Source organism: Mastigoproctus giganteus, chromosome 4 (assembly GCF_048544385.1).
Source record: "Mastigoproctus giganteus isolate SK-2022 chromosome 4, ASM4854438v1, whole genome shotgun sequence".
In the NCBI taxonomy this organism is placed as follows: Eukaryota; Metazoa; Arthropoda; class Arachnida; order Uropygi; family Thelyphonidae; genus Mastigoproctus; species Mastigoproctus giganteus.
The window spans coordinates 11,011,168-11,027,436 of record NC_143578.1 but is presented as its reverse complement, the minus strand read 5'-3'; the positions used below and the strand labels follow the sequence as shown (position 1 = coordinate 11,027,436).

At 35.6% G+C, this 16,269-nt stretch overlaps 1 protein-coding gene across 2 annotated transcripts in view; it reads left to right on the top strand.

The window, feature by feature from the left end:
- The window catches only part of LOC150086402 (mitotic spindle assembly checkpoint protein MAD1-like), a 67,222-nt gene extending 59,118 nt beyond the window's left edge, over positions 1-8,104 (top strand). The window contains exons 15-16 of one of the 2 annotated variants that reach the window (XM_090371358.1): positions 2,435-2,625; positions 7,884-8,104. In XM_090371358.1, the coding sequence (XP_090227484.1) occupies positions 2,435-2,625; positions 7,884-8,045 (353 nt within the window). In that variant the 3' untranslated portion in view covers positions 8,046-8,104. The remainder of the gene's footprint in view (positions 1-2,434; positions 2,626-7,883) is intronic. The other variant, XM_090371359.1, reaches the window with a different exon arrangement.
- Positions 8,105-16,269: the final 8,165 nt, after the last annotated feature.

Below are 16,269 nucleotides of genomic sequence, written 5' to 3'. Positions count from 1 at the left end.
GGCGCTGGTTTGAAAGATTTGTTTGAAATTTCTAATAAATATTACAATTTAATATTAAATTGTTTCTTATTTTCATTTCGATGCCATATGCTTGCATTTCACTATGTACTGTCTATGTACATAGTCATATTACGAAGGTACATATAATACATACATAGACAAAATTTTAGACTAGTTTTTCTTATATATTTCATACTTTGGAACGGAACCCCTTTATTACTATGGGAGCCATAACTCAGTATTCGCGTTTTCGGTATTCGCGACATTTCTCAGGAACGTAACCCCCGCGAATAGCGGGGGTTTACTGTAGTTATGTTAACTTCAGGGATGCCATTTAACTTTTGTGAAGGTTTCTGTATTTAATGGGTGTTGAGAGATTTGTGAAATTTTAATTTTTATTGATTTTAACATTTTTTTTTTTTCTCTCTCTTATTTTGGCAGTAATTGCCATTTTTAATTTGCTTAATGGAATAATCTTGATGATTGTTCCAGTGTCATATTTAGCATTATGTGCATCTTGTTTGGTTCCATGTTCACCCGTGTGGCATCCCAGCCAGTGTGTCTTGACTGTTCATTACAGAAGTAATGAAAAGATATGATTGAATTAATTTATCTAATTTGGTCAACTTAGACCCATTTTGGAAGCCCATCTTCATTCATTCGGTAGTCATTGCTAGCTCTTTGCTAACAGATTACACCATCATAATGTGAGAAGTGGACATTGGGTCTGAACCTTAGTTCTCCAGTAGGCCTTGCTTGGGAGATTTGGGGATCTCCTCGTGATAGATAGCTTCTGGCCTTGCAATCTTCTGATCTAACAATGTTTATTGTCATTATAGGATAAATGTAAATGTATTAGTACTTGCTGTTTTATTTTGGAAACTGTGGAACCTGTCCAATTCTGTCTTCTTGCCACTTATTGACGAAATGTAAAAATCCTTGAGTACCATAAGATGTTTGCATTGATTTCATAATAAAGCGACATAATGTGTATATCACATACTGTATTTACCACATTTTGAAAATTTCCCACAGAATTCAGAGCTGTCCTACTCAAGCAAGCCAGGGTGAGGAGCTATTAACATCCCCGTATGGTCTGATGATGGGATCAGGCAAGGATCCCAAATGTCAACTTTGTAATAAGTTTAGTAATTAGATCAAAGCACTTAATAAATTAATTCCTACATAATCTTCATACCCCTATTTTCAAGGTAAAACTGAAGTGTGACAGTTACAAGCATCATTAAATTATTTTGTTTGCCTGGCACCTTCCATCTTTATTTGATCGTACTTATAACAACTACTATAATGTACAAGCTGCAATTTGATTTCACTTTATCAATAAATGGCAGTGCAATAAAAAATAAAAATTTATTTTAAAGAAATTGATATATTCTTTAATGCTGTGAAAAAAACTGAAATACTTTTATTGTAACTTTTTATTGATTATAGGTCTTTTCTTTCTCTCTCTCTCTCTGCTGTACTTTGAGCTAGTAGATTAGTTAATAATGCTCTTTGTTAGCAGAATAGTGTCTTATTGATGGCCAACTGCTACATGAAGGTTTTTTTTTTTTGCTTCTTTTATTCATAATAGAAGAAAAAGTTTGGAACTTAAAAAACAGCTGCCAAAGAATGTAAGTGGATTTATAGATATATGTAGTCAGTGATTAGTTTCAAAACTAATTTTATGTATGCTCTTGATTAGTGTGAGCCATACTTCACATCAGAGGCGACTCCGTAGCCAGGTGGGAAGGAGCAGCAGTGCCTAGCACACACTTCTTGATTAGACCGGGGTTCGAGCCCGTCACCACCAAATATGGAGGATGCGGAAAGGTCAGGGAATGACCACCACATATCCCGGAGCAATATGGCCTTGTTGCTAATGCTCCTAAAAACCAAACAACACAACTTCACATCAGTATTTGCAGTTTTAAAAATAACTAAAAGTTTTGTGTGTGTGGTAAAGTTCTATTAGAAAGTCTTTTCCCAAATATAACATGATGTTTATTCATTATTCAATTAAGATATCAGTACAACTCACTCTGACAACCATTTCTTGTATATGTATGAAGATGTCCACAAGCACTAGTTCTTTTAGCAGCTCTTTCAGAAATTCTGAAACTTCCTGACTCATGACATTATTGTGATGTTAATGAGTTTACATGTCTCTGTACTTAACTCAGCCATATATGATTCAATATTTAAACAATAATATGATCCATTATTTAAAAAAAAAATCATTGTTAAGGGAAGTATAAAGCACCAGCTTTCAAAAAATAAATAAAGAAATAAAATAAATAAATATAAACTGTCAACCATATTATTTATGATCGTAACACAGTAACTAGAAGTCTTTCTGGCTGCAATTAATTAGTTAATAATAATAATAATAAACATAGAAAAATTTTTCTTATTTTGTTACTCTTTAAAACAGAACTGAAGGAAAAAGTAACAAGTGCAGAAAAGAAGAATAAGAGACTAATAGAAGCATTTCGCATTACAAGTCAGGAGTTTCGAGATGTTTGTTACATGTTAACTGGCTATAAAATTGAAGTTCCAAGCCAAAAGAAATATAAGCTGTCTCACATGTATGCAGATTCTCCTCATGACTTCTTGCTTTTTGAGGTAAATGAAATGTGTTTGTCTCTTTAGAAGAAAATATACATTATATGATCAAATGTGCTCAAATACACACAGATAGCTGCAGAAAGTTTTTAATTCAAACCTAATACATAAGGCCACCTTTGATCTCTATAATAGCTTTATCCTTTTTAGGCATACTTTCTACCACTTTATGGGTTGGCCACTTCTAGTAACAGTGTAATATGGCCTTAGATGATAATGTGCTATATAAATGATAACAACTATGTCTAGTAGGTGTGAGCCGTAACTGACCTCCATTCCTTTCACCAAGCAGATGATGGAGCCAGTTTGGAAGTAGCATGTTTTGGCCACAGCCTACTCTAGTGCTCGAATTCACCCACGGGTGTTCAATATGAGTTGAGGTCTGAGCTGGCCAAACAACGTTTGGCCAGCTCACATTATCCATAAACCAGTCCTTTATGACATCTTGCTGTATAATGTGGAGTGTTGCCATGCAGATACTTACAACCCATTTCTGTAGCAGTGCCACAGTTTAAATAGCACATAATTTTCCAAAATTTCCAAGTAGGATTAAGACATCTTTAAGAGGTGAAAGTGATTCGTGCACTTTCTATTTGAAAATGCAGCAGCCTAAAAAGCAAGCTTTGGGGATTTCAAGCCCTGCTAAGGGTCATCATGGAACAAGTAAATACATGGGCTGTGTTAGGGTAACTACGAGTAAGAACAGGTGCATGTATATTAATGCTAGGAGCATTATAAATAAATTTGATGAATTTGAAGTACTCATTAAGTCATCAATTTCAGACACTGTAAGAATATCGGAGACATGGTGTCACTCAAACATAAGCAATGCTTTATTTGAATGTGGGGAGCAATGTATACAGGAAAGACAGACAGGACAGGAGACATGGGGGATTATGCTCTTACTTAAGAAGCATATTAAATCTAAGCCAGTGCATCCAGTTGACATGAGTGACCAATGCAATGTTGAGTCTGTTTGGTGTGACTTGGACAGGAAAAACGAAAATGATAATAGGAGTGTGCTGTAGGTCTAATGAATGTGATGAGTATATCAAACAACTATACAGAAAAATAGAGTGGGCCAGTAAATCAGAATGTCCAATAATGGAAGATTTTAACTTTTCAGATGACTGGAATTTGTGGGTTGGTCACTCACATGCCAGCAAGACTTTTGTTGATTTAATGTATAACTGTTTTCTATGGCAGCATGTCAGAGAGGCAACAAGAGGAAGCAACAATCTTGATCTAGTTATCAGTAGTGATTCTTTATGCATTAAGAATCTGCAGATAAAAGACCTACTGGGTGATCCAAGTGTACTAATGTGGAATGTAATTAAAGACGTACCAAGGGTTAAGGGAAAGGCTTTTGATTTCATGAGGGTAACTATAGTGGTCTCAGATTGTTTTCAGTTCTGTGCAGTGGGACCAGTTAATGAAGTTACCAGCAGAAAGTTTTAAATTGTAAGCATCCAGGGCACTAATTTTAGAATATCTACTCTAGACTTTTCATACCAACTAAGAAATACTGTTCAAGCCTTAGACCTAAATGGTCATCAGATGAACTGATCAGACTTGTAGCAGAGAAGAAAAATTCACAAGATGCATATAAATCTTCAGGTTATACAGAAGCTTATGTTAGATATAAACTAGTCTATAATGAAGTCACAAAGGAGGTTTTGTAAGCTAAGGCAGATTATGAGAAGTCTTGTAAAGAATGCAAAGAAGAGCAGCAAAGACTTCTGTGCTTATATTACAGTGGAAGGAAGGAAATTTAATTACATTGGGACACTTGATGTCACTGAATTAATCGTTGATCACCCTGCTCAGGTTTACTGACAAATTGAATAGGTATTTTGCATCTACATTCACAGATGAGGAATTCTTTAGGGAAGTGGATGCCAGAAATTTATCAAATTCTAATAGAACACTAAATGGTTTTGTGATAACTGAGGGGAAAGTGGAAGAGAAATTATTGAAGCAAAACAGAAATAAGGTGGCTGGGGTGGATGGAATCTATCTAATTATATTAAGGGAGGCAGTCAAGGAGGTAAGTAATCCCTTAGCCATAATTATGAGAGTATCCTTGGATTCAGGGGAGGTTCATATGGACTGGAAATGTGCATACATATCCCTAATTCACAGAGGGGGTGATCAAAAGGTGACATGAGTAATTATAGACCTGTTAGCTTAACATCTGTTCCCAGGAAAATAATGTAGTCACTAGTTAAAGAAATCATGCAGGACCATTTAGACATGAATGCAATTATACTGTAGTAACAGCATGGATTTGTTAAGGGATGGTCATGTCTGACCAATTGTTTGGATACTGTGATGCAATAATAAAGGAACTAGATGCAAAAAATAAATTTCATTTCAGGAAGACTTTTGATACTGTTGCACATAAAAAGAATGCTGTACAAATTGGAGCAATGTGGCATTGAGGACAAGTTACTGCTATGGATAAAGGAATGGTTGAGTGGGAGAAGACAGAGAGTGGTTAGTAATAGACACTGCTCTTCAATGACTAATGTTATTAGTGTAGCCATCCATTGTTGCATGATGCAAAGTTGGCAGGGTGGTTAATGACAGTAATCAGGGTGAGCTACAGCCACAAGATCTAGAAAAATTAGGACGATGGTTGAGAAATGGCAATTAAAGTTTAACATTGTTAAATGCAATTTTGCATATGGGTAGCAGTAATCCCATATTAGTATACTGTGTGGTACTACACTCGGGGTAGTGGAAAATGAAAAAGACCTGTGGGAGTGATTGTTACATCAGATATGAAATTCTCTAAGCAGTGCAGACAGATTGCTAGGGCAGCTCCTAGAGTTTTGTCAATGATATTCACCTCCTTATCCCTGCAGTAACTTGGCAGGTATAAAGAGGTGAATATCCCTATGCGTAAGGCCATGGTTAGATTGCATCTTGAATATTGTATATATACAGTATTCAGGATGTAACAGGCCTGGAGGCCTACATCCATTAGGATGTAGATCTGCTGGAATGGATGCAGAGAAGGGCAACCAGGATGGTGAAGGGGACAAAAGGGTGCTCATCAAGAAAGTCTTCAGTTCTGCAAATTGCAGCATCCATCTGAAGTCTAGGTACCTGTCAGGAGATCTGATTGAGGCGTTAAGGCCTTGAATGGATTGAGTAAGTGAAATGTTGATGGTAATCTTCCTCTTGCTTGAGATTATACACATGAGAGAGCATAAATTCAAATTGAGGAAGGATGGTTACAGGATAGATGTACAGTAGTTTGCCTTCTTGCTAGTAAGTGGTTGATCGTTGGAACAAACTTCCATCTGTTGTGCAAAGTGGGTTGTTTGAATAAATTAAAGGAAGAACTAGACAAATTCTTGGAAGGTATGGATTGGTGAAGTGTGGTTTTTTTTTTTTTTTTTTTTTGGTGCTTTATAACCTTGCTTTCTTGCATCATTTGCCACTACTAATACTAATATTTCAGGAACTATCATCAGAAGACCAAATCTGAAACAGCCCGTACCATACTATACACTCCAACAGGAAATACTCTTCAGCAATCTTTTGACTAAAACAAATCTATTGAAATGAGATGTAGTGTGTTATTCCTTATAACCTTTTGCTTCTATTCTTGAATCCATGAATATCATGAATGAGAGCACTCCAAATGCTGTTTTGCACTGACGACTGTGTATTGGCTTATGTGCGTCTCTCCTACTATTCAGCCCAAGGTTATGTAACTTGCAGATGATTGGCATACAGATGTTTCTGTTGCCTCTTTGACCTGCTCCTTGATGTTTCCTGCAGATGACTCGTGGGAAACATAAACTACTCTCTTTATTGTTCATAAAATGTATTCCATGAGTTTATGAAGCATTCCTAACCTTTTCTTCATTGAGCTACACTTGGCTTCCATCTTTTATCACAGTGGGTGTTGGGAAGTTCAGATGAGTTGCATGGACAGAGAGGTTATTGATATGACATCCAACCACCATCTTAGGTTGGATGCCACACCATATTGGTTTCTGATGGTTTATACCAGTACATCTTAGCATGATGGATTGCACATGCACAAGGAAGTTCTCACATCGTGCATAATATTTGTGGACATGTGCCAAATACTTTTGGTCATACAGTAAACTGTCGAAATAATGGAACATTCTAAATAACGGCACATTGAGATAAGTGCCAAAAAAGGAAAACTGCAAGTCATGCAATTACTGTATTTGTTTAAGTTGCCATTTTGAAAGTGAATTCTGTACTGATATCACATATTATATGCTGTTTTACATTTATTTTAAACTAAAAACCCCTCACTATGACTCCTATGTTAATAAACTTCATACAGAGAAGAAAAGAACAACAACATTAAAGCTTAGCGACAAACTTGATATAAAAATAGAAAATAGAACTGGCCTAAGTAGGAGTGGAGTGTATTAATGGCAGAGTATAACATTGGATTGTCAACATGTTTGTTTTTTTTATGTACAGTTAATAAAATTGCATTCTTAATCTCTCTATTTCTTTTTTAGCCTCATTATTTTTTGCGTTAAATATATTTAAAATAATTTCTAGATAACAGGAAAATTGAAATAATGGCATCTTGAATCCCCGAAGGTGCAGTTACTTTGAAAGTCTACTGTATATACATTTATATAAATGTATATACAGTTCTCATCATTTATGCATACAGATCTGAAAATGCCGATGCTCGTGTGAATATCTCACATGGCTACTCATGTTGAGCCAGGTTCATCATCTTGATGATATATTGTTACAATTTGAACCAAATGTATGTGGCTGCTGTCCTGGACAGATGTGTGTTACATCTAGATGCTGTAGAAGTCACAGCAGACCTTAAATATATTTGTCTGAATTGTGATGGAACCTATAGAGAATCCATAGATAATGAGGAGTCTATTAGCTTTCAAGCAATATCTCAAATATTTTAGATTTGAATTTAAATCAGTAATGTATGATGTGAGAAAAGGTTTAGCTTAGACAAATTAAAGCATTCCTGTCTTAGGCTAGCCTAAGTATACATATTCTTTGTCAAAATCTCATACTGTCACAAAGGTGTTGACTGCCATGCAGCTGTTCTAGATTGAGTATTTTTTCTGGTGGGGGAAAGCAACACTCTATAGGGATTGCCCATTGTATTACTTTAAAGGTTCATTTGTGTGGTGCCAAATTTATAAATAAACTTAGTATTAATTCCTGTTGAAATATCTGATATACTAGTATTTGAACTTTTTTCTTCCCCTTCCTTACAGCTAAGTAATGGAACTCTGAAGCTGTTGGAAACAGAGTACTCCTGCCAGCTCAGTAACCTCATCAAAACTTACCTGCATGGCCATGACAGCATCCCAGCCTTCCTGAGTACCTTAACCATGGATCTATTTAGCCATCAGACATGTGTGATTGAAGCCATGTAGCATATGAGATGAGACTGTACATACATAACCTGTATAATAAAATATGGATTATTTTATTACTTAGAGGTGAATTATTTTGTTGTACTGGCTAAAATGTACAGAATTTTGCATACAGATTCTTGAACATTCCAAAAGTTCAGCTGAAGTAGAGTCAAAATTTATGCTATTGAATATTTTTAAAAAAAATGTGAGAATTTAAGAACTGACAATGTGATTACAATGTGAGGATATTTGATTAATGAATTTTAATCTTACATGTCTTTTGTGTGCTGTTAATTACTGTTGAAATTCTTAGCTTGCAATAAAATTAGGTTATAATTAGGGCTTGCATAAAACCGAGAAATTTCAAAACCGAGTTTAACCGAAGTTTACTCTTAAAACCGGTTTTAAAACCGATTTTCTCAGACTTAGGGAAAATAATTAAAAGCTTATAACACAAGCATTTATTTTATCTTGGGTAGATTGTACAAATCGTAATCAAATCTTTTAAACAAAATCTATCACCTCTTATAGTAAAAAAAATAAAAAAATTAAAATGCTCCAAAAAAGTAACCGGCTTGAGATTATACAAAATTACAAATTGTATTCAAATCCTTTGAATAAAAACTATCTTCTCGTATAGTAAACAAAAAAAAAAATAATAAGCCCTATAATAATAAATAAATAAAACTAATGTGAAAAAAAACAGCTTGGAGAAATTACTATTTATTACTCAGCTTTTTTCTGAAAATGATCCTTTAAAAAACACAGTATATTAAGCATTTTTCCTGATAGACTTGACCTTATTTTTGTGTTAAAGAAACCAGTGATCAAAAACACTCTCAGATTGGACACTTGTTGGTTCAATGGTCAGCAGTGCTCTATAAACTTTCTCCAGCTTTTCACTTCTACCGCTAGTTGCCTCCAAAATTTTAAATTCTTTGCTGATTTCCAATTCACTCGGATATTTTGAAGGCTCTCTTCAGTTAATCTCTTTATTACACTATCATACTCTCGCATAAGTGTATCTCCAACATCGGAACTAGACGAGTCTTTGTTTTCTTCTAAAAGAACAGTTCGTTTATTTTCAGTTTCTTCATTCAACACTAAGACTCCTTCGGAATGTTTTGTAAATAATCTCTGATAAATCTCTTCAGCATGCTTTTTCAAAACTTGCTTACTTGGAACATCAAAAGTTCTTGAACCTGAATCTTCTTTCCTAAACTTTTTGGGGCTGTGTAGATAGCTCAGCAAGGCCACAGTTGGGCAATTTTGTCTTTCATTGTAAGAAAATATTAGAATTCGGTTTTAGAAGCTCGGTTTCGGTTTTAACAACTCAATATGAAAACTGGATTTAACCAGTTTATAAAACCGGTTTGCAAGCCCTAGTTATAATGTTGGTGTTCCCTATCTTAGGAAGTATTGACAGTTTTTTTTTTTTTTTTTTAAGTTTATTTTCCAACTTGTGGAGATAAGTGATTTCCAGCCCTGGAACAGCCAGGCAGCTAGGAGTGTGCACCTTGATCTTTAGATATGCTTAAAAGGCTCATTTTAAATCATGGTTTTAACAATCATCTCCACAAGGCCAAAACTACACATAAGCAAACATCATTGAATGTTAAAAAGGTTCAGACATAGATCTTTTAGTTTGTCAAAAAAAAATCTGAAATTTTTAGTTAGTGTCCCTTACAATAGTCAGGGCAACTAGCTGATACAAATCCATAATCCTCCAGTTTTTTGCTGTCATGGGTATGTATTTGGTGGATTAACTTCCCCCCCACACTGGGTGGAAAAGAAAAAAGGTTCAAATCTCCCGTCGATGACATGAGGAATTTTTATGGGCGTTTTCAGCAGCGTGGCTGAGTTAGTCGGTCTCAGGCAAAGGTGGCACAGTTTTTTTCTCCTGGAAACTCTTGTTTATCGTCCAGAAAACCGACCATAGAACGCATGCAATTTACAAACAGTATACATAGAGCAATATGGCCTTAGTTGCTCATACTCTTAAAACCCTACCTACAACAACCACCTCCAGTTTTTCATGAGTTCCAGCAAGCAGATCCTTACAATCAAGGAATGGAGAAATGGTTGCTGTGTGATTATAGCTCACCATTTGCAGCTGTAATGAGTTGAAAGTAATGTGCACATTTCTGTCTTCATTAGGCTGCCTGTAAGGGGAGGTGAGGGGGGGATTGAGTATCTGTAGGTAGTGAATGGTGCCTTGCAACTGTATTCAGCCAGGAAGTTCATATAAATCAGATGAAATTATTTCATGGAATTCATCAAGAGTTGTTTTTACTTTTTAAGTTCTTGAAATTAACTTATCACATTTTAAATTTTACTTTCAAAATTTCTTTTAACAAATGTGCAAATAGAGTATAGACTGAGTGGGTTCATGGTAAACCCCACAGGTTTAAACATTTATATTCCATCTGTTTTTTAATATTTCTCACTAGTTTTTCCCCTTATTTTTCAGAAATGCTATATAAGCTCGTAAAATACAAATGTCATTTTCATTACTGGTCAGTGTTATTTAAAAAATATATTAATAATAAATTTATAATAATATGAAATTTGTGAAGATAGTGATTTTAACATAGGTATTTTAAAAGCACTGTGGCATGCCTAGAAGTAGATACTTGTAATTAAATTAAATATTTTTTGGTTTTCAGCAACAAGCCTTACAAAAATGAAACATTACAGCTATAACTCTTCTTTTTCTTAATAAAAATCTAAAAATGCAACTCACAGGATGTTTTCACTTTATTTTGTGTGTCCAGCAATGGTCTCAAAAATAAAATTTATTCAATTAACTACCTTTTAATTTTTTTTATTATTAATATCCTAAACTTAAAATCATTTGCAGAAAAAAACAAACCCAATGGCTGTTGGGCCGAGAATCCAAAATTTTGGACCACTTACATGATCTTGTCATTGCTCCTAGTTGGAAGTGCCCCATATAGCAGTGGAGGGGGTTCCCAACATTAATCACAATACCCACATACAACCCTATTATGGAAGTGGTTATTTCACAGCATGAAAGATGGTGAGCTTATAACATGGAAAATGTACATAAGCCTACTTCTTCAGAGCCAGACTGCTGGTTTTGTTTCTCCCCACCCCATGTTCATGGTCTGCATTGGTTTGTTGTAATACATACATATATATTGTGCCTCTGTGGAATATAGTAATTTCGCACTAGTCTTCGTAGCTGATAAAGAGGCACATCACTCTGAAAGCTTCCTAATGTATATTTTGTTCTTATTAGCATTTATATTTTTATTCCTAATAAGTATTTGCACATTGTATTTTGTTTTTACTGTTTTTTTAATAAAGATTTGATATTTTTATGGTAGTGACAAGATTTGTTCCAGTATACCTATTACCAATTTTCAAGGCCTTTTTGCTAATGTGATTAAACATTTTACTAAGTATATTTCTTATTCTACCATTAAAACAGTAACACCCATTTTTTAAAATTCAAACAGCAATTGATTCATAATCAGATATGTTTATACAAATGTTTGACTGTACTATTTTCAGTGTTTTAGGTTACTGAAGCAACCTTGAAAGTATGGCCCACGTTATGAAAAACTATATATAAAACACAAGGTTCGTGTATTCATACCTGCCAACTTCAACGCTCTTGTGGCCACTGAACAGACAAGTTTGGTGGCCACAAGAGGAAAGAGAACTCTTCACCCCAGTCCAACACCATGGACTGGGGTGAAGAGTTCTCTCCAGCCCTGGAACCCAGCATTGTCTTAAGATGCCTTAATGGTCCAGGAAGACTATCGCCATAAACAGGTGCATATGATCAGAAATGGAACTGCGCAAGTCTGCAGTGAGATGCTGATTGATTGATAGGTACCAGAACTTCCAATCTTAACATGGCCCAGACCATGAATGCTGCTCCTGAAACTTGTCAAACCCGCTTTATGCAGCAGGGCGAATGCCTTGTGTTATATCATGTTGCACCTATCCATCCACATGGTACAGGTTTGGGCCAGGCATTCTATTTCCAGCCATTCAACAGCTCTGCTCCCATGTAGGCAGGGATACTTGGGTAAGCATTTGTATAGATAGGCTCTTATCTGTAGTAGTCTGATCATGTCATCAGACACCGGCATGGTTCATATTGAAAAGGGTCTTGCTGCCCCCCATGTATTTTGTCAGCTGCTGCATATCTGTTGTCAGCCAGCATACTGGATCCTCCTCTCACCCCTTTGGTCAATGTAGGGCTGTCCTGCGTGGGACCTCTGGCTGTATAGTTCTGCTGTTAGTCCACTTTTGATACATACAATACAGCTTTATGGGAGCACTAAAAAGGTAGCCATGCTCGAGATACTCATCTCTGCTAATCTGGTCCCAGCAATCATCCGCTACTCACTGTTAGGTCACATCTCCATCCTATTCTACACACAAAATACCAGTCAATCAAATGCGGTAGTGTAAGGTTCTGCCTCTAGACAGTGGTCTGTGTGACAGTATTAGATGCTGCAACTTGAAGTCACAATTGGAGATGTTCCTAATGGTAGCTTGCCTGGGTGTATATGCACCTTACTATGTGGATGCTTGGCTCACATCTTCATGAATAGTGGACTCTACTTGCACTACAAAGGCATGAAGATGCCATGTCACAATGGTAAAATGCTGAACTGATATTCAAGCAAGACTGTGTCCCCTCCACATACAACAAACTCTCGATTAACCGGGACACTTCCAGACTCCTCCGTAGCACATGCTTCTTGATTAGACCGGGGTTCGAGCCCGTCACCACCAAATACGGAGGATGCGGAAAGGTCAGGGAATGACCACTGCATATTCCCAGAGCAATATGGTCTTGTTGCTAATGCTCCTAAAAATCAAATAACAAACAAGACTCCATATTTAAAAAAAAAAAAAAAAAAAAAAATCAGCCAATAACTAGAATAGCTATAAACAGATAGTTTGCAAGTCGTAAATAAGCGAGAAGTGGCATTATAAGTCGTCATTGGGAGATCAGTGTACCTGTTATCTTGCAATCCCCACCGCTCAAAGAAAAAAAAAGAGACCAAATGTTTAATTCGTTTTAGTGAGTCGCGTCGATTGTTGTGTTCCGTTGCAGCGCAAAAGGACAAATTTTGTTTCATGTCAGGGATGTCGGAATTTTTTTTTTTTTTTTTAGAAATCACGAAAATGATGGGTAAACGCAAAAGAGTTGTTTTCAGTTAAAAACTTGAAATTATTCAAAAGTTTGAAAACGCTGCATCTGTTAAATCTCTAAGGAATTATAATAAGGATGTATCAAAATTGCTAAACATTAACAAGTATTGCGCAGAATTCAGATTTGTCAATAATAATATAGTAGCAATATTAGTCATTCCTGAGTTACATAAAACTCAATAAAATAAGAAGTCCTGGAACATATGTCTGGGACTTTTGTATTTACCGGGAAATCGATTATCCTGGATTTGTTTTTTACCATCTATCCTGGAAAATTTAGAGTCTGCTGTATATGTTTATGCATGGCTAGACAATCCCTTTTCTGGAAGGTGGCTAGGATACACCAATTAAATGGACTGTGAGGATTCCAAATATTACAAATTGTGACTTCGTTGGTGTTGATACAAGAAAAAGATCTGCAAAACCCACCTATGGATTGGAGGAAAAATTTCTAACTGTTTTTAGCAACGTTCTAGCAAACTTTATGCAGAAATCTGGATGTCTACCAGTTCAGTTGTAGCTGTCTGTACAATTTGGCCGTACCTATTGAAAAGTGATGTATTATGGATTTAATGGCATTAAATCTACCATAAGCTGCCCTACATATGCTATACTTTGTGATTAAAACAAAATAAAATGGGGGGGGTTAATTATTAAAATAACTTTCATAATCAATTTAACAATCCCCTCAGCAACACTCTTAAAAGTTTCTTCTCTAAAGGGTTTTTGTGCACAAGTGTAGTATTTCTAATGATAAATGAAAGCATTTTCATAAACTCATTTCAACTTTTGCACTATTTTATTGAAAATCACATAAACCTATATTGTTTAACGCAACTTTTCTTTTATAAAGAAAAGTTCTCAGTTATCATTCCAATTTTTTCAATTTCGAGCTATAAAAATGTAATCTTTTTGGATCACTCGTGCTGATGGGCAATTAATTTTCCTCGTGTACAATAAACAGCAGATTTTCACCAGCTGACCTATATTTCAATACAAGAATAAATATTTCTCGCACTCAAATTCATTTGAAAAATTTCAAGATATTTTTGGGTAAAACTAAATTAATACCCAAGTTTACTTCTAATACAATAATACCAACTGGGACATTTATAAAAACATTTCTGCACAGAACTACCAGTCTAACTGCACGAATTACATTTCTATAGCTATTGAAGCTAATAAAATAATATAAAAAAAACACTGACTAATGGAATAAGTTAATGGACACTATTTTGTGCAAAACATTTACCAGTTTTAATTCAAGAATTCTTATCTTATCAGGAGGATTGAAGTTACATCTGTTATGAATGTTCAGCAGTGCGATTAAAGCTCCATTATAGCAACTTTACCAGAGCCTTGATCAGAACTCCAGTAAAGGAGCTGAAATCATTATATTGCGGTGTCAAAAACTTAACAGATAATGCCCACAGAGAAAACTCTTGTATTACAGCCGTGTTATGTTGCAAAACATACGAATATGACAGAAAAACAACACGTAGATCTGGCAATGTCAAGAATGCCCACACCAGCATTGCTGAGTTAATTCTTAACTCAGCAATGGTGGTGTGGCACCTAACAGATTATATATTTAGGAAATTAGAAACGTCATTTCTAATTTCCTAAATATAGTCAGCTTTTACTGCAATAGTTCCTGAATTTTTTCTTATGGTTTTTTTTTATGGAGTAATTAAATTCTAGCATCTGTCAGATGCTGCACCACCATTTATGTAACTTTTTCGAAGTACTGTGGAATTGACTGCTATGATGTTTTCGAGTTCCATGTTTGTTTAATGTTCAAGATTAACTGCTTTTCCAGTCCCACATGTTAAGTAATCACTATGGTTACTCAAGTTATTCTTTTCACAGAGTAAAGATGCAGAAATGCAACACAATATTCAAGATAGATTCTACTCTGTGGGAAGCAAGATAAGCAGGTACCACATGCCAAATTTGAAATAAAATTTTTAAAAAAATAAAAGTGTAGAATTGTACATAAATTAATTTTTTTTTAAAAAAGTATTTCCACATGTAAAAGTGCAAATGCATCATGTCTATATGCAGTAAGTTAACTGAACTTCCTCTCCATTGTTTCTATCATCAGACAACAACTGATAAATGCTATAAACTCTCTGCATCCATCTAGTACGGCAGGCCGAGATAAGATAACGCATTTCATGATTAAGTGCCATAGCCCCTTCATCCTAGATGCATTGCTCTCACAATATGACATAGCCGAGTGGTCAGGAGCGAGAGTGCATAGCACGCGTTCCTTGAATGGACTGGGGTTCAAGCCCGTGACTACTAAATACGATAAATATTTGTATTGACAATTTATTGTAAACTCTACTGACTTGGTTGTCATGCCGGAGTATAAACAGAAAATTTATTTATTTATATTCAACTGTCCTTTCCACAGTTTTCCCTGCCCAGTGGAGTGAATACTCTGGTTCCACTGCCTAAAGTTAAAGTGCCAATAAGCCCAAAAGATTTCAGACCAATCTCAACTTCTTCCACCCTGCTAAAACTCCTAGAAAAGGTACTCCTTCCAGAATTAAGCAAACAGCTCATGCCACAGAAACCAAAACAGTTCCATTTTGCAGTTGCAAATAGATCCACCATAACAAACCTCATAGCTGCACAGACATCCATCCTTCAGACCTTCGAAACTAAATCCAAATTGGCTATGGTTTATGCCGATATTGAAGCTGCCTTTGACAGCCTAGGCATTACAGCCCCTTCTCGGTCTTCTGCAATCCTCCAGGATTAATGGCAATCTATTAGCTTTCTTCACCACTTTGAGTAATAGAAGTGTCCACCTCACAATGAAGAAGTCCCACTTTACATGGAAAACACAGTGTTATTCCTTTTGTGTCCCCGTGATATTAAATTGCTTACCCTAATCCCACTGTCTGCAAATCCCAAGGCAATTGCATCTTCAATCACAGACTTGACTGGTCTTTCAACTTACTGGAAGATTTTTGGGTTAAACCTTAACCCTTCTAAATCTACAATAATGATTTATTCACTCAAACAGTAATTC